The sequence below is a fragment of the Hippoglossus stenolepis genome, chromosome 17 (assembly GCF_022539355.2).
Source record: "Hippoglossus stenolepis isolate QCI-W04-F060 chromosome 17, HSTE1.2, whole genome shotgun sequence".
Taxonomy (NCBI): Eukaryota; Metazoa; Chordata; class Actinopteri; order Pleuronectiformes; family Pleuronectidae; genus Hippoglossus; species Hippoglossus stenolepis.
In genome coordinates, this window is record NC_061499.1 from 8,646,820 (window position 1) to 8,667,141 (window position 20,322).

A 20,322-nucleotide genomic window follows, 5' to 3' on the forward strand; every position below is an offset into this window, starting at 1 on the left:
TTGAGATCAGACAGGAAACATCCTAAGTGTCATTTCAATCCCCTCTTAAAACATTTCAGCTTTTACAAATGTTTGACATATCGTGTTGTGTATAACTTGTTTTTACTCCCCTCTGTCTTATGAGTCGATTGAGTTTTTTCTGATTGCTGGTCTTGTCATTTCCATGTTTTATTTCCGTTATGCACTTTCTAAAGAAAAGTGCTATATGAATAAAATCTGTTGTTAATATATATGCATATTCCTTTTTTTCTTCTTCTGAATGTCTGACTCCATGAGTAGCATTACCAGTGAGGTGCACTTCACCTGCGGAGAAGACTACGTTCTCCAGGGCAGTAAAACTATCAGCTGTCAGAGAGTGGCTGAAGTCTTCGCAGCCTGGAGTGACCACAGACCCGTCTGTAAAGGTAAGAAACTGCTCTCGACGCGCATACAAATGACTGACACCATGCAAACACACCCTGCCAAGACCCTCAAGTGACACACACACACAGGTACAGTTGGAGGAAGATGCTACGATCACAAATACAGAGCTACTGTGAGAAAACAGCGAAGCAGAGTCCATGCATCCTCCTGCTAAATGTTGCCAGTGTTGCATTGGCCTCTTTTCAGCGTGAGTTTTTGTTGATCGGGGCTGTATTTATGTGGAAAAAAAATCCCAATTCTGTTTCAAACCCCTGGCTATGAAATTATGAAAAACAAAACTCCATAATCCTGTGATTGTAAAGTAGCGCCTCACTAACACGCAGCAGTCGTCTGCTTTAATCAGCGGAGCTATGAAAGTGAATGTTACACTTATTGTAAACTGAAGCTAAAAATGTCCGCGAGCGAGCACCAGGTCTGGTCAATAAATTATATAACGTTTCAAAACAGTTTTTAAAAATGACTTTTGTGATGTGCTGTGTGATTTTCTCCACTTCTCTAAGTGCGTTAATAATGAGCACGTTTCAGACATCGTCATTCTTTAGCTTTACAGACTGGTTTCACTTTCACATCTGCCACTGCTTTAGTCCCAGACTTACAGCACAGACACACACACACACACAGACACACACACACACACACACACACACACACACACACACACACAGAACACACATGCACACGCAGAAGGACTGAGATAGAGAGAGAGGGCGTCTGTCATGTTAAATGCCAGAGTCGTTTGTCATGTCTCCCTTCACTAGGCTTCAGACTATGGCTGGAGACACATACTTTAACATAAAAAGCATTACTCTTTGTCCGTCTGTGTGTGAGTGTGTGAGGGCAGTGAAATCAGGGAGCCAGAGGAAGGAGGCAGGGAAAAGCTGAAAAATATCACACCTACTCTTTCTGTTTAAATTATAGCTTCTCCGAAAGAAAAACTCTGAATATCCATCAAAGCACATTAGCATATGAACACCAGCTCAACTTTGGAATAAGTGAGTAATGCAATGTTTTAGTGAAAATGAATTTACAGTGTTTGGAACATAAGTCATAGACGGAGCTCTTAATTAAACCATTTCAACCTCAGTGTTTTAATGTTACTGTAGGAGGAACCTTCAGAAAAGGTTGATTCCACCCAAACGTGATCCGATACTTTGCAGTGTGCGTTTCTATCAGTGCTCATCCACGGTGAGGTCAGAGGTCAAGTTCATCTCCCAAGAAGCCCCCTGGGAGTCCTCAGGGATTCGACATGCTGCTCAGGGTTAATGTCCGTCAGCCGAGGGTCCCGCTCTCTTGCCCCGTGGTTAAAATACACTGTCTAACCGCACATGGGAGGAGACTGGTGTTGCCATGACAGCACAGAACCTTGTAAGCAGGAAGGACACAACCTGGACAATACAATTAGGACATGACTGTCTCATTTGAGCCCTGATTGGTCCCTGCCAATCAACCTTATTATCCAACTCATTATTAGAGCTATTATAGCGCTGATAACTTTTGATTGGCTCTTTAAGATTGTTCCCTGGCTCTCGGATGTTCATCATCGCTAAATACTTTATAACGAGCAATTACATATAGCCATTGACATTAAGCCAATCAAGTCTTGCATTTACCTGCATGTGTCGTCGCCAACGGGCGATTTCTAATGACATTACATCCACTGATGTTGTCCCTCGAAGCAGTGAATGGTTGAAAAGAATGACCTCTATATCTGAAAAATAGTGTCATTAGTCCCAGTGAGAAGGGATGTAGGAAGGGAAACGTGTGTGGGCGACTTTCTCACAGCCATCATGAGGTATGAGTCATAGGTGAGCATTGTTAAACTCTTTTAAACTTAAGAAGACAGAAATACGACTACTCCCATCAACCGTATAATTAAGTCATGACCCTGTTCAGACCTGGTGTTAATATCCGTCCTGGGTGATTTGATCACTCGGACGATTTTTAGTGGCAATCACACATCGATTGATACTTTTCTTAAATTGGCTTAAATTGGTAGAATATTTCGTCATAGCTGAGCTGAGCATTCAGTCAGTCATTCATTCAGTCCCTCCTGACTCTTCTCGCTCTTTCTATCTCTCTCCCACACACTAAAAAACACTGTCATTGGACACATCTGTAAACTCAAACTGGGTAGAAACAACATCACTTGGTCTCCGCGAACACAAATGTCAGTCGAGATTTTTTGCTTAGAGAGCGAGGAAGTGAGATCTGATAACAAGTGGTCACAGGGTAGATATTCAGGAAGCATTTTAATACCAGGTGTGAACAGATGAACTTTACGCTCACCGCTTGTGATCGGATCTCTCAGGACAGATGTTCATTCTAAGCATTTCAGAATAAAGGCTCTTGTTTCCCAATTATGAACTATGAGTCTTTGCTATGATGTGCTAAAAGGCAATATGTAGGAACAACTATTCATATTCAATGTCCACACTTCATGACCTAAAGCCCAAACTGTATGAATTCTTACAATGGGATTTATGATTGTACATGGTCTATACAATACAATCATATTGTTGAAAAAGAAAACACCACTTCTGTTAACTACTCATGCAAGTACTGCTCTGTGTCATTGTTATTCAGTGTATCACAGTTTTCCTTTGGTGAAACAGAAACACCTGCATCTCCCCAAACAAAAATCCCATGAATCCCAGAACAACCATGTGGAGGTTGTTTGAAGGACAAGACACATGCAACACTGGAATCATGTTTCTGACAAACAGTGCTGAGACTTTATTTGAGCTGTATGCCGGAGTCACTCCAAAAAAAAAAAAAAAGAAATTGAAAAGAAAAACATTGCAAATATACATTTAAAGCTGGAGAATTGGTTGTTTCGGTGGCAGTGGCTCAGCTGAAACACAGAGTACAGAGACTACTCCTCTATTTGTAAACCTAGTCACAAAATCCAGTTTTTTCTCTTAGGGATAAAAAGCCAATATTGAAATACTGAAAATAAAAATACCCCAGAGGCAGGAGAGAAGGGCCAGTCTGATGCTAATAGACTGTGAGTAGAATCAACTTTGCTCTTGGTCTGTGGATCGTATCATTAATTATAAGTCTCCTTTTTCTACCAGTCAGCAAGCAGAGTATAATATTATCAGCGTGTAGGCATCCGATCGAGATGTGCAGAGATTTTCTGATACGTCAGGCTGTATAACACTGAAGGCAAGTTCATGTGCGACCCATGCATAGTCGCACTTTTAGTCAAAAGAGGTGCTTGGCAAACACAGCACATTCTCAAAGGGGAGCTGGAGCAGGCTTTCATTGTTAGTGGGGGGGCCGTGGACTCGGCAGGCGGTGGTGATGGTGGGCTTCAGTCATGGCCAGTCATCTCATCTTCTGAATAAGCTCTTTCTGGCCTCGAAGAAAGAACAATGATTATAGAAATGCTTCCAAAACCTCATTAGATTCTATAATTTGAATATACAAAGACACTGAATATCCAGTTCATGCATAATTCTGAGAGACGCATCCGTCAGTTAAGCTACATTAAGTTGTAGGACCACAGAAGATCTCAGGTTGTACTATATGTATGCTCATCAAAGGGATTTCAAATAGAACCTGTGAGGCTTTCAATAGAAAAACACAAAAGGCTGAGTGCCTATTTTTTAATGTTTGAAGAGGTGGAGTGAGCTGGTGGAAATGCCAGTGTAATTTAATTCCAGAATGTGTAGGCCAACACAAAAAAAAAGTGCTGCATCTGCACAAACACAAACTGATCCGCACCGCTCCGTCCACTTTGGCACAAGCGTGCTTAGTTAGGTCCATGAAATTACCCAAACAGAAAAAAAGTGCGCACTTGATCCCAGTGAAAATAAATAACATTTTTGGAAGGAGTTCAACAGGTAAACCAGAGCGGAGGAGCTGAGCAGCCATAACTGTGTGCGATTACTACATTTGATCTTCAGTGAGAACACGCCGTGTTCTCTCAAGTACAGTGTCCTTATTTAGCCCACTTAGTTTCATCCTGTTGAACCAAAGTGGAATGAGACGGAGGCTGTTTCTAGCTGAACACAATTCAGATATGACCTTTACATCCAGACTAGCCAATAGCTAAATAGTAAACTCATGAATAACATTGAGAGAGGCAATCTGTCAGGAAGCATCAAGCCAGCGGACTTATTAAAGGGTCACTTCTGTCAAAACACTTAAACACAGCTAAATGTGTCTTTTTGAACATCAGAGGGAAAATAACCCGATGTAACTGGAGGATTTGGCCTTTTTTATAAGAACAGCAGAGCAATAAAAAGAGAGAGAGATACTTAAAAATTAATGTCAGGGAGAGTGACAGAGTGGTAATCGCTTCTCTGTACATTAAAAGGATTAAAAAACTTTATAATATTAAACAACAAAATCAAACGACAGTGTCCTTCTATGCACTTCCACTAGCACTGAGACGCACACACACACACACACACACACACACACACACACACACACACACACACACACACACACACATTCACAACACACACTGAGAGAGAGAGCCCATGTGGCACCTTGATTAATGGACAGATGGCAAGGCCACTGAGCCAACTCTCTGTCTCTCTCTCTCTCTCTCTCTCTCTCTCTCTCTCTCTCTCTCTCTCTCTCTCTCTCTCTCTCTCTCTATGCGCGTGCATGTGTGTGTGTGAACTCCAGTGGCGTTCAGTTCATCTGCTTACAAAGGGTGCTATATGTCAGCCTGATGCACACATACACTAACAAACAAAGACACACACGTGTTGATTTAAAAAATAAACAATGAGGAGAAAGATTGGACAGGAACTTGACACTCAATGACTGTCTCTCCACATGTGATTGTGTGTGTGTATGTGTGTGTGTGTATGTGTCTGTGTCTGTGTGTCTGTGTGTGCAGGGGTGTGTGTGTGTGTACCCATTAAAGCTCTAACCAGAGCGAGGGCCATCGGAACACTGTGTGCCAGCTTAATGATGTCATCAATCATCCTCTTTGTCCATTGGTCAATCTGTCTGCTCCTGCAGGCAGCCTCTTAAAACAGCCTGTTCGGACTTCCTGCAAAACCAAATCAAGAACATGATCTAAGCCTCAGGGTGATCATATTCAATTTCAAATAAAGTTTTCACAACAAATAATACAGATTTGTTTATTAGTTTTCAATTTTTCATGTAAACTCAAATTCGCTGCTCTTGTTCATACCATGAACTGAAACAATATAACCCAGACAGGGAGGAACCTGTGATTTAAAGTGAACATGAACCCAGAAGACAGAAAGAGAGAAAGTGCCCTCTAATACTTACTGTCAACACGAGGATTCCGAGGATTTGATTTTAGTTTACCTGTCACATTGGTTACACACCCTTCTTGTCAAAGTTACTTTAAAGATAACTTTCCGTTTATGAGGATTGTTCTTCCAGTTTTAATTTAATTCAATGAAGAAGTTTATTTAATAGAGAAATAACCTTTTTGAGCAATTAACCATTCTTTAAAAATCACACTGTTCTTAGCTCCTGGGCATTTTGTGATGGACTTGTAGATTATACACAGTGACACAGCCATCTTTCAGACATGCACTGATAATCTCCTGACATTCAGACTTTGTGCAGAGCTTCTCCGGCCAGACTCCTATTAAAAAACTCAGAACAATGTCTGAATGAGCTCATGTGAGCAAACTGCAGGAGATGCTCCACAGGATTCATCGTAAGTGAGGGCGTGTGTGTGTGTGTGTTGATGATGTTTCTAACACGTGACAGATGCAAAAGACACAAACAAATAAAACCCAATATAAACACCTCAGGATGACAAAGCGGTGTCGTTCACGTAGAAGACAACAACAAAGATGTCGCTGTCAATTTCAATGTGCTGTAATCTAATTACGTGATCTCCACAACATAATGTACGTTACCTCCTGCGTGCTGCACCACCTCACCTGAACCCTCCAGACATTTATGTGTTGTTTTGAACATGTCTGAGTGGAGAATCTGCTGCTGCTTTGATCATCTGTACAATGCAAACTCAGGAAAGTCTTGACCAATGGTGCTGACGCCCTTCGGAGTCCATGTCGTAAAATGGTTATGGTGTTTTATAATGTACTTTACTAGATACAAGGCAAATAAATAAAACAGTATGAATGTAATAGATAGTTGACTAAATCTTGGTATCATGAAAAGTTGGCTATTTTCCAAACTAGTACTGAAACCAAATATTTATCAGTTCCAAGAAAAACATTGCTGCTCCAGTTTCCAAGCCCATAAATTGTGTCCTTAAAAATTAATGTGTATGATTCCATTGTATTTCTCTATTGTGTGTTATCTACCAAACCAGACAGTTCACGTCATGGTCTCTGTATGGTTGGGTACATGTAGTGGCTAACTGTCCTTGGTATGCTTCAGCAGCCATGACTGTATGGATGAGTGGCCGTGAGCCTTCCGCCGGAGGGTGGGTGGCTCACTAACCACAAAGGCCGTCCTGCTGAGAAAGCACCAGCAGAGTTATGGACGTCTGCGTCTCGGGCCGATATCAGATTGAAGGAGACACTTATGAGTTTACGCTATGCTAGAGCGGAGAACCAAGTCAGGACACAGTGAAGCCGAAACGGTGATAAAAATGCATACTCGAAAACATTTCTCAAAGGAACCTTCCCCGTACTTATGGGGCGTGTCAGTTATGCTCCGAAGCCATAAAACAAAACTTTGGAGAACAGCGAGCAAGGGCATTGGAGCTGCAGCTACAGGATTTGGCAAAGTGATCCTTGCCTGGAACATCGTTTAATTTTGGGCCGCCTCCCAATGGTTTATGTGGGTAAGCGTGTTTGAGTGAATGCGATAGAGAGAAAGTGCGAATCCTGAGGGAATTGAGTTGATCGGAATATATAAACTCAAAAGAGGATATGTTGTCACACACACACACACACACACACACACACACACACACACACACACATTATCTCTCTCTCTCTCTCTGTAGCCCCGGCCTAAAGCGTTCAACTTAATCTTGCTCATGATTCCAACAATATGCTTTTAGTACCAGATAGACCTCATCAAACTTTTTTAATTTAATCTCGTATTCATTATCACCTCAATCATTAGTGTGGCCTCTTTTTGGCTTGGAGCCCTCTATACTGTGCCAGCATAAATAACGATGAGAAGGAGTCACAGTGGCAAAGTTACACAGGGTGACAGACGGGCTGTCGGAGAGCGGGAGACAAGCATGATGGAAACAAGTAAATCTGCACACTGTCCTTTTACCCCTCGATAGCATGTGAATCAGGCAAGATGCGGCACTTCTGGCGTCGTGTGGCCCGGACAAAATGGATGTGATCCTAAAGTGGCCCAATTGTAAAACATGTTGAGTTTTGTCAAACACGCGGTGCTCTAGGCGAGATGTAATCCGGATTTGGACCTAATGTGGCCCATGTGGTAAATGGAGAATATGGCCCCAAATTGCACAAAACAAATTCAGGCTACCTTTGGCACCTTTCTGGTTGATGTGTGATATGGCAATGGCTCACTTGCCGCCCAGATCTGGCAAACAGGAGCGGGCCGACCATCATTCCATGCAGGATGTGTGTGCCGGATGACACTGTTTGGTGTGGGCCGAATCTGGGCCAAAACAATTGTGAGATGAATGATTTTTATGCCTTTGTGTCAAACCTACAGGGGATTATTACCCCAGCTCTATACAGCTCTTTCACTCATGGCTTTATTTATTTATTTACTTGGCCGGCAAACTCTGTTGTCTCCGACCACACGGGAAACAGACTTTTTTTGGCAAAGGGCTCTGACTACCTGCCCAGGGCAAGATGGCAGAAAAGAAAGAAGTTATCGACTCGCTTGTGAACATAGAGCGAAGCATTTAGCCACTAAAGACCCATGAGGCATTGATAGAGACAGAAACAGAGCTTAAAGAAGCATCAACAGATTGACTTAAGGTACATTGAGGCAACCAGATACACGACAGCAAATTAATGTAAATTACTGTGTGTCTGTGGGATGTGTAAATAAGTAACTGTTTGCCGACAGCATATTATTCATCATGGCTTCTTTATGAGATGATACTGTTTTAATATTAATCATAGAGATTGTTGCTTGTTGAGCTGTCATCAATGATAAAACTAATCAATTAACGATGATTTAGGTACCGGCAGTGAAATGTCATGAAAGCTCTAGAAGTTGAATTTGCAATTATGCAGAGACATATAGTATTATGATAAAGATTAGAATTTGTAATAAATGGTTATAACAATAAAAAAGTACAAAAGACACAGAGAGAAGGAGCGAGATGTGAATCATGAACTACAGACAATGGCTGACAGCGGCACAGAGACGGTGGGAATGAGAAGCGCTGAGAGAAAGATGGAGCGAGAGACGGACGGACGCAGCCCGAGAGACGGATGGAGTTTAATATAAATTATGGGATGTTAGCTCCTCCGGTAATTCTGGTGATAACTCTCCCCGCACTATCGCTATAGCAACACCGTGCCCGTACTGCTGTTGGCGCGGCGATGGGGCCGGCCATTCGTTCAGGGCACGCTGATTGAGCTGTCAACGTACACACCCGCACGCACGCACACACACACACACACACACACACACACACACACACACACACACACACACACACACACACACACACACACGTTGTTGCCAAGACGATGCACACACGCTCATTTTGAGACATGCAGATAAATCACTACTCATGTGCAACTCAAGCACACACACACACACACACACACACACACACACACACACACACACACACACACACTTCATCTTTGTGTATCTATCAGTGTAGGAATTGCAGTGAGTTTAACACAAGAGAAGGTCATTGGAAGATGTATTAAAAATTAGAGACGCAAGAATCAAATATGTTCAGTCAAAGGGGGTGGGGGGGGGGAGAGGGAAACACAGACAGAGGAGATATAACGTGTCTCTAAGGTGTCTTGTTCTGACACTTTCTCACAGCACCTCACAGATATGCCCCATTATGCACACAACGAAACACACAAACAGAATTATCTTACTTGTCCCTGACCTTTATTCTGACCGTGTGTGTTTGACAGGTGGTGCATGTTTTTCTATGAATTATCTATGAATATGTTTGGATGCACAATCCCTCGTGTCCCCTTATGTATTTGCACACATGACACAGATAATGGTGTGCGTGTGCAAGCGTGTTTGTGTCTTTATCGTGCGGTTGCGTGCCAATCTGTGTGTGACTGAATGTGCACGTTGTGTGAAACGGGGGCCGTGTAAGCGTTCATGCTCATGTGCTCGTGTGTTTGTGTGTGTTAACTGTACGTGTTCCTTGGCCCTGCCACTGAACAAACTAATTAAGGAACAAACGCTGCCTCAAATCAACCAGAAAATTACCTCCCAACTCTTAACAGGACGACCCAAGGACAGACGAGCAGGTTTCTCTATCACATCCAGTCAGAGCACACGGCCTAATAAAGGCTTAGTTGGTTTATCGAACAACTAGCATGTGTCGTTTTCAACACCCCGCTGAGTGTAATTTCAGTATTAGTGTTTGACTTTCCAGCACAAGTGTTGACATACAGTATTATTCTTCCATGGTTTCACGTAGAGAATCTCCACTCAAACCACGTTGTCATACATGCAGACAGTTGTTCTGTATCCCTGCCTCCGTGATGTTTTCAAAACCCAGCTGTGGTGCGAAGCTGCCAAATATCATGTGATTTGCAGGTTCACAAACATACGGGCAAATCTCTGAAGAGTAGCCTCGGGAGCAGGGCCACGCTTCAACCTTACCTCTAATCACCTGTCAAACCTAAATGGTAAACCCATCACGCTCCGTTTGTCTCAGATTATTCTATTCACCCTTTCCCTTAAGGCCGTTTCATGCTTTTGTGTCGAAGCTACGCCGTAGATACGCACATAGCCTACGCACATAGCCTACGCACGGGGCTGAGCATTAATAGTTGTGCTTAGGTGTGTGTTTGAATCACGCTGCAATTACACTGCCGAAATGATAGTGGGGGTACTGTTGCTATGCTGGTGTTAAGTGTCTTCCGGGTTTCTGGTCCGCTTATTTACCAATTCTCTGGTGAATGTTACTAAGTGGATCATTTTGGAGTTGGAGCTGATAGATGTTGAAGAGCAATTACTTTTTCTGAAAGAACTGCAACGAAGAAAACACAGACGTCGTCCGTGTTTGCTCCTTCAATCCAATTCAAAAAGGCGATGCTACCAAGCAGACAAATCACAGCTCTTGCGTCAATGTCGCCTCGACACGTAGTTACATTTTTGGGGAGGTGCAGGTCAGGGTACAGCTTGGGGATCTGCCTAGGGTACCCGTCTACAAGTAGTCTACGGCATAACTTCGAAGCAGAAGCATGAATTGGGCCTTACCTTGGAAAAGAGAAAAGAAGAAAAGGGTCAACCCTACCCACACCCATCAATCTTCCTTCTCTCATCCCTTCCTGCATTCCTTCATCTTCTCATAACTCTGGGGGGGTTCTGTAATAAGCACAGGTAGAATGATGCCTGAGACAGAACCCCCACGCTCAGTCTCTTTCTGCCCTGACAACAGTGCCTCCTCCCAGATAAGCCAATGAGACAAATCTCAAGCCCTTCACTCAACGTCCATTCAGTTCTCCTGAACATCCCATACATCAATTTCCGTTCAAACATTTTAATCACATATAGTTGGGGCGTGGTCCATACACTGCAATAGGAGAGCAGTTCTATGTCTGCTATGTTTCAAAAGTAAAGATTTGCCCTTTTAAAAACTCAAGTTTCACCATTTCATAACTTTTATTTCCTACGGACGTGCACCAGTTTACAGATCATGACTTACAAGGTTTCTAACCTGGTGAACAAACCGATGCAGCTGGAGAAAGGTGACAAATTCGAAACTCTGAAAGTGTGTTGAAGAGAAAAGTTCTGCAAGGATTCAAGTTTTAGCTTCAGACATACAAAACCTGTTTTATTTGATTTTTTTGCCTTTCAATGTCCAGCTTTACCTTTTTTTCCACTTTTTGAACATGATATTCATCTCACAGTGTGGATTGTTGTACCTCTTTTAAAGATGGAATGTAATTATTACCCAGCCGGTCGACAGAAGTTGACTTTCAATAGATTCTGAGAGTAAATTGCTGGTGAGCGTCTTTATCAGTCAATGCTGTAACTCTGGCTAATCCTGTGGTATTTCAAAGCCAATAGCTTCCAATTAAGTACTTCTATCCAGGGAGATGTTGCTGACAGTATCAATATCATATATCTGACCTTCTGTTCCTCTTTCCTCTCCTCCTCTCTTCTTTTCTCTTTGTTTTGCAGCTCTCAGCCTCACTTAAGTGTCACTTTTAATTGTCGCGCTGTGACTCGACTGAGCACAATTGCTGTTGCTAATGCTTCCGCTAATTCTACAGTCGCTGCTTCAACAATGACCTTATTCCTTCTCTCCGTTCACAGTGAAGACGTGCGGCAGCAATCTTCAAGGTCCTTCAGGAACATTTACATCTCCAAACTTCCCGATTCAATACGAGAGCAACGCGCAGTGTGTGTGGATAATTACCGCCTCCAATCCCAACAAGGTAAATCTCAATCCTCTCTCCCTTTCGTCTCTTTGTCTCCGTCTGTCAAACAAACTCAAATTCAAACTGTTTTGAATTTGAATGCAATATGAACATTTAAACTATTTATTAACTGAAAACAGCCCGTTGTCAAGTTGCGCTCTGCAGAGATACAAAGGCTGAATTCAAAGAAGATGACAACATCTGAAAAAGTAGGGAGTGAAGGTAAACTTCCTGAACGAGCTCCCACAGTTTACTCCCTGAATTTCATGCATTCGATCTATTTTAATTTATAACACAGCACAGCAAATTTTGCCACATTTTTACATAACTGAAATGTGTTTATAATAATTCATGTCGGATCTTACTGAAAATGTTATGCTAGTCAGGGCACATCAGCATCTAATTCTACGTGATTGGTTAATCCCGTTCGAAGAGCAGAACGATAGGCTGGAGGTCAGTTAGACGGCTGTGATTGGTCGCTTCACGTCCCAGGAGAGATCTGATTGGTATTCAGGAGACGCATCCTTATTCCTCTCAGGGTCACCGTTGTGACCGCTCTGTCGTCAATGGCAACACCTGCGTCAGCACCGTAGGAGCACACATGCACACATGCGCAGAGTTGCATGCACACAGCAACCATTTACACACGAGTGCTGAAATGCACACCGGGGCTGTTTTTACACACACACACACACACACACACACACACACACACACACACACACACACACACACACACACACACACACTTACTTTAACCACTTGACTAACCCTAACCCTTACTCTAACCTTAAAAAACGTCTTCAACTTAAATTGTATGATTTATGTCTATGGCGACTTGCTCTTTGTCCCCATAAGGAAAACCAGTTCCCATAACGTAACTGCGTCAACAGAATTAGGTCCCCACAGTGATAGCTGGACCACAACTCTCTCTGTCACTCCCCAAGGCCTCAGGTTTGTGGCCTGGAGCAATACATTCTCCGTTGAAGGCTACATTGTGTATGTGACTGTTGAAGGCTGCAGTGCTAATGTCCGTATGCTCTCTCTGGTGTGTGTGTGTGTGTGTGTGTGTGTGTGTGTGTGTGTGTGTGTGTGTGTGTGTGTGTGTGTGTGTGTGTGTGTGTGTGTGTGTGTGTGTGTGTGTGTGTGTGTGTGTGTGTGTGTGTGTGTGTGTGTGCATTCATGCGTGATGTGTGTAAGAATTTGAAAATGAATATGCCTGTATTATGAATGATTATGGATATTGCCAAACACGTTGTAAATGACGACCAGATCAAGTCGTTTTTTCATCCCTTACAGACACCTTATTATATATTGTAATGTTTGGTACTTTATCGTGGATGTCATGCACCACTGAATCGCACTGAATCACTTCCATGTATTTTATCAATACATCACATATACGTACAACAATGCATTATACAATGAATTATATACATGTCATGAACAACACTGCATGGCCCAGTCATGGCACTACATCAAAGCAGAGTTCTTCATGGGTCGCTGAATTTGTACCTGACCTGAAGTGTGTGAACATCTATTTAGAATCACATGTTTAACTCTGCTAAGGAGGCTATGTTTCCACTGCTGTGCATTGTTTTTGTTTGTTTGTTTGTTAGCAAGATTAAACCAAAGCAACGGAAAGGATGGGCCGGGGAAGAACCCTTTAAATTCATGGGTGGATCCAGGATTAGTTTTGTCACCTTCTTTAACAAGTGTTGTTGGGTTCAGTCAAAAATTTTCAGGGATATTTGTCCCATACATATCAACAACATAACTGACTTGGAATGGCCAGGACTACATTAACATATCTACAAACATATCTGACTTGCATATTAAAAAAGATCTGAGCGTTAAAACTCAAAAATCCAACTTATAGAAACCTTGAATGGCATCGTTGTGGAAGCTTACTCACATAACAAGTCCATTCAAAGAGCCAGATGAAGATATAAAAGCAAGAGAAAGGGATGAACATGACAAAAAAGTGACAAATCCTTTCATTTGACTAAACCATCTCCCATCATCTCTCCACTGTCCTGGCAAGTTGTTGTGTTCATGCAGGACACCTGTGAAGAGGGAGCATTCATAAGAGCTTAATCTCAAAGAAAATCAACTTCAATATGTAAAGCTCCATCTCGCTCATGGATTACCATCTTTGCGGCAGTCGGAGTTGTCGCGTTGCCATCAGATGAGTGTCACTGCTCGCTGGTGGATTAAACAAAGATGCTTTTATGTCTCTGACGTCAATGGCATTAATCAATCAATCTGAATGAAGCGTCTTATGAGTTTTTTAAGGCTAAAAATACTAAATTGACAAGACGTATGAGTTAATGGAGAAAAAGTACTAGAGACAAATTTTTTGATTCTTTGAGAAGAGCTTAATCAAAGGGAATATCATACAGTCCAGTAGATACCCGGCACTCAGTAGGGGGCATATCTCTGCCAAAGCTGAACAATCCTACGCATGATCGTGTGAAAAGTGAAAAAAGTATTCCTAGATCCTCCTCCTAATCTGCTTCCACGCCAAAGAATGAAGGGCTCATCCCAGATCAAGGCGCCAGCTCTCCACCAAGTTTGGTGGAAATCGGTTTTGTAGTTTTTGCATAATCATGCTAGAAAATAAACCAACCAACTAGAAGGCACAGTTCTACCAAGGCCCAACAGTCCCCTTAAATTACATTTTCAAGCTGCACTAGAGTTCACACACTCATTAATATCAGTTCCTTAAATGTGCCATGTGCACAGATCCATTAATTATTTCCTATGAAAATGGTGAAAATGGTGAAAAGCGCCCTGTCCTTCAAACAAACCCACAACAAACAAATGGACGAAAAAATTACTTTCTTGGTCAGAGGTAATTAAAAAAGAGAAACAACAATTACAAACGTTTTTATTGAACAAAATATTGGTTTAAATGTACATTGTTCACCTTCCGGTACAGGATTTGGACACAGTTAGAGACATTTCAGTGGTCGGATGCTCATGTTGGTTTCGGAATTCACATTCTCTTATGGTTCAGTTGGAAATTTTCTGATCCTCAGATGCATCTACAGGAGTAAAAGGCAATTTACTAGGTTCAGAAGCAGGCTGATGTTGGGCAGGTGGCGGAGGGAAATCCACAGTGGGGGAACTGGCAGGTAAACAACAGGTAACGGGGGGGAGCGCGGCTCGAACAGAACGGGAGCGCTGGCAGTAGAAAGCTGTCCTCTATTAGGAGGCTGATTAGGGAATGAGGGGGCAGTTTAGCCGGCAGGTGAGTGGTCAGTTGAGCCCCTGAGAAGAGGAGGTAACAACATGGACAAACACACGCTGGTGCCTGTAAAAAGAGAGAGGGAGAGTCGGAGGGGGAAGAACGGGGGATAACGCGATGGTGCAACATTACATTCAGGCTAAGAGAATATTCCCACATGATCCTCTCCCTCTCCCACCAGCGGAACGGCTCGTTCTTTTTTTTCATTGCTTGTGCACGTCTCTCACTATTTCATCCTCTGCCCCTTTCTCTCATTCCTCCTGTCTCATCCTTCTCTTTCTCTTCTTTTCATTTCACACCACCCAGGCCCTCCTCCCTCGCTCGACCCCAGAGGCTCTGTCCGCAGAATTACCCAGATTCTTCGTTAAAGAGTTCAGCCCCAAAAAAATAGAGAATACAGAGAGGAGGAGGAGGAGGAGGAGGAGGAGGAGGAGGAGGACACTCGAGGGGGGAGAATAATCAGTTTTTTACTGTTTCACACTCTCTCCATCGCACCCTTCCTAATACATATTCTACATTTCTCACCATCTCCAGCTCATACTCTGAGAGTAAAGAGATACTGGCTCTCTATTCCTTAGCCTCTCTTCTCTTTGTCTATTACTGTCACTGCCTCATTCACTCCATCCTTCTTCTCCTCCCTCTGCCCCTCCTCGTGCTCCTTCCCTCTCAGGTTAAGTGTTAATGGGGTTCTGTTGCTCTGTGATGTTATTGCTTCATTTGCTTTTGGCAGAATGAGCCTTTAGTGCCAATTCATTTTGTCCTGTTTTCATTTAACCTTGGGGATGGCAGGACAGGAGGGTCATTACTGGACTCCTCTCTTCTCTTCTCTTCTCTTCTCTTCTCTTCTCTTCTCTTCTCTTCTCTTCTCTTCTCTTAATGGCCACTTCATTTCTACTATATGTGTTTAGCTATAGTCAAGTACACATTAGCATATCTAAAATGCCCTGTTATATAAATTGAAAACGAACAAGCTTGCCATCACTTTATACACATTTGCAGAAGACAGAGAGTACTGCAGTGGTGCCATACTGCACATTTAGTTAAAACCACTGTGACGAGCACAGAGGCAGTGCAATACAATAGCATTCAGAGAGAAAGGAAAGTTACACTTTGTTTTTTTGATTCCTTTGCACTAATTTGCATGCATTGAATTAAGTGATACCCTGCAGGCCAGGAAAAATCTGATGTACACACTGAAGCCACAAGGCAGAAATCACAAGACCAAGAAAATCACTGCGCAGGCTTCTTTTTCTGGCTGTTTTCCCCCCTTCGCCGTCAGTGAAATGGTGAGCTTCTGCATCTTCCTGACAGGATGAACAGCGTAGCACTTTCTTTACGGCTCAGGTTAAAAAATATTAAGCATTGTGCAAAAGAGGAATGGGATTCAGATGCATTTTTCGGCGAAGTAGTTGCATAGCAACAGTAAGAGTCATGCATATAGCCTTTCCCACAGGTTGCCGTTCAGAGTCGGTGTCTAAAAAGGAGGCGTCTGGTGGATTCAGCTCAATGAAACACAAGTAAGGAGAAAAACACTAAGTTGCAACAGACTCGAGCCATCAGTCTTCATCAGCTGACGCCCGGCTCTTCACACAGCCAGGGCGGGAGCATGTTCGAGGAGAGTGAGCAAGTGGCAAGAGGGTTGACTGTGATGCTGTCACAGACGATCTGTTATTCCCCATGCCTGTCTGTGGCCACTTTACATCACCACCACCAGGTGTTTCACATATTCCTACAGCCACCGTATCCGCAAGCCGTCCCTCGATCGTATGAGAGTATGGGCAGGGAGGAGCCTCCCCCCCACCTCCCTGTCCCCGCGACAACCTAAAGGAAGTCTTTTATCAAGCAGAAATCCAATTCTGTCGCCTCATTGGCTAGAAGCCATAGATGGATGGAAGGAAGGAACGCAGCAGCCAATTAGAAAGAGAGAAACGAAGGGTGACAGCGAGAGGGAGAGAAAGATGGAGCGATGCAGGATGTATAGGGGGAGAGAGAGAGAGAGAGAGAGAGAGAGAGAGAGAGAGAGAGAGAGAGAGGGAGGGAGATTGATGTGTGCATGAACACCAACCAATTAGAGGAGAGGAGAAATATGTAGAGTGTTCGGTTTCATCTATCACACACACACACACACACACACACACACACACACACACACACACACACACACACACACACACACACACCCAACTATACACACACACAAGCATGCATGCAATACACAAAAAGAGTTAAAGAATACACACATACACACTAACCCACATATTGTTTGTAATGAGTTTCAAAACTAGTGTGCAGCGTTCACATTTACACACACACACACACACACACACACACACACACACACACACACACACACACACACACACACACACACACACACACACACACACACATGCATGAGCTCAGTGTAATGCAGCCATGTCCTAGCTGTGTTTAATGCTGTGTGAACAGTGCTGACGTGGCATTAGGGTGTTATGTAAAGGAAGTGTACTGGACCTGGTTTCCATCACACAGACCCTCTCTGTCTTTATAAACTGCCTGGTCAAACAGGGCTGGTCTGTTTCCTGCCAAACAACCAGAGTGGCCCGGATTGGTCGGCTAACCAACCCACTGACAGCCATTACTTCTCCGCGTTTTACATCACCTGCTGCTTCCTCAATAACCGTTCTGCTTCCATTATATTAGAATCTTTTGATGCCTTCATTTCCCCTCAACCGGTTTTTCCAAGGCTCATTTTTCTTTTTTAAATCACAGCTGAGTTACCGCATCCCACTGCCTGTTCGAATTAAAGCGAAAAATAGAGTTTAAGCTTCTAGAAAAGGCTAAATTTCTCTTTTCAGACCCAGATGGATGGTAACTGTGGTAGAGCAGTCACTCACCACTGTGGCTTAATATAAACCTTGGAATATTTTCCTCTAGTAAAGCATTGTTGAAACGTATTCAGTAAATGCAAATTAAAATTGACACAGCTATATATACCTGAACATATGTCCATATTGATAACTCCAAAGGCTACATTCAGATAATGGGTCAACTAACTTCACTTTTAAAGATGTTTCCATCAACAGGCAGCATCTTCTCTACTGGTGCTTTATTAGAAACATCACCCGTGAGGCTAAATCCCCACAGAAACCAGCATTTTAAACCCAGAGCGCGTGAATTCTGCTATTTAGAAGATAATCTGTTCTCTGAGTTTATGCATTATTTGCTGTAGCTGCGGAATTCCCTCCCGCACCGAGATAGCTACGGACGTGAGCTTTGGAAACATATATTTAGGAAAATGTTGCTACCACGAAAGAATGAAAGACGCTCTTCAATCAAACAACGTTATGTGATAACGAAAAATCTTTCCTGAACATCTGAGTTTGCTTTTTGATGACACGGTATTTGTTAAAAACAGCCATCACACACACCGGTGTACACTATTTACTGACAGACGTGCAGTCCTATTGAAAGCCTGCATCGGGCTCAAAGGAATAATAAGATAAATGTGAAAATGGTGACTATGTAATCACAGAAATAGACACATTAATCTCCATCAAGCCGTGCCTGTCTGTGTGGGTGTGTTTCCCTGCGTGTGCCCGAGTGCCGGTGTGCGTGTGTGTGCTTGCCACTGAGAGTTTATCAGGTCTGTAGGTAATGCTTTAATCCAATCTGCTGCCTTACATGCCGATAAGGCCAAGTCAGCATTGTGAGTAAGAGGCAGATCACTGCTTCATCTCTGAAGCGGCCAGTTTAACCCCTTCCCGGTCACAGGGGATGACGGTGCCGGCTCTTTACATGTTGCTTAACTAATGTAGAGTTATTTAAAGGGTTAGTCTGCCTCTGCGGCCACCAGAGCCGATGTTGCTCCTACACGGGAAAGAAATAAAAGTTAACTTCATGAACAAAAGCAAATCAGGGAACGCTGACAACAATGGAACCGTTAAAACACACAACAAGCTTAAAGGTCGGGTTGGTAATTTGTCTCTGACACACTTTTTTATCATATTTTGTTGAAATTATCATCGCGTCCTGATAGCCTATAGCAATAAATACAGTTTTGTGGGAAAATATATAAATAAAGCTGGTATTTGTGGCCCCGCAGGTCTCACCAACCTGCCTACCTTATGATACAAACCCTAGCTTTGACACTAACCTTCACTGAGCAACAGCGCCCTCTGCAGCCACAAGTGGTATTTGGTAATGTACAGAAACCAAAGGCTATCGATCACTCCAGGTGCCAATGGTCCAATACTCACTTAGCAGAAACACGGTCGAGGGATGTACGTTCCGCATGGCCTCCCGAACCGAAAGTGTGTCGTTGTTAAGCGTTTTTTTGGCTCCGAATTTTGGAGCTGAAGACTTTTTTTGCAATGAATTTTCCTTATCTACACTTTGACATTGCTCTTGAACTTGCTGGGTCTGATTCTGGCAGTTTAGCCTCTGACTATCATTCGGTTACGTACGTCTCATGGGAGATTGTTGCCACTCATTAAAGTTACATAGTGCAAGAACCGTGTTTTTTCGGGCAGGGAGTGGGAATGAAAGAGACATTTTTCCTTTTTTTTAAAAGATCGTTACACAACGTTGTTTCAAGCAGCAGGTGAAGGAGAAAGCATGGCAGCTGTTTTTTGTGTTGTCTGTTTTTCATCTCATCTCTCATCATAGATTCAGTGAATAAGGTCATAGTGAGTTTACACTTCAGCATGCACACAAGTGGTGTCATGTCCCGGAGTGTTCAGGTAGCAGACAGTGAAGGAAGAATCATGATGTCTGACTAAAGCTGGATCAATATCCTCAGAAATAAGAGGATATTGACATGCAGGCTATAAACACAGCAGAGTGCCGGGGCCATTAGGATTATCTGAAGTCCTCCAGCACAACTTAGAATCTAGAAATCTGAAAATGTCTCACAATTTAGGAGGAAGAGGAGGGAGCACAGGGAGAGGGAGGGTTTCAGTCAAATCAGAATTCCAGTTCGAAACATTCTAAGATTCAATATTGCCCCTCACTCCTCTCTGTTGCCTCCTCCTCCTCTCTCCTCCCTTCTTCCATCTGCCTTCATCTTCTTTCCTGCTCTCTTACTACTCCCCTTATCCCTCCTTTCTCCCCCTCTCATTTCCGCTTTTCCCTCTTCTCCTCTGCCAAATGTGTTTCTCTCTGGTCTCAGATGAA

At 43.1% G+C, this 20,322-nt stretch overlaps 1 protein-coding gene across 1 annotated transcript in view; it reads left to right on the plus strand.

Annotated features, from left to right (window-relative positions):
* Positions 1–20,322, plus strand: part of csmd3b (CUB and Sushi multiple domains 3b) — a 318,096-nt gene that overhangs the window by 198,046 nt on the left and 99,728 nt on the right. Inside the window, exons 9-10 of the mRNA XM_047344329.1 lie at positions 280–404; positions 11,815–11,936. Coding sequence (XP_047200285.1) covers positions 280–404; positions 11,815–11,936 — 247 coding nt within the window. The remainder of the gene's footprint in view (positions 1–279; positions 405–11,814; positions 11,937–20,322) is intronic.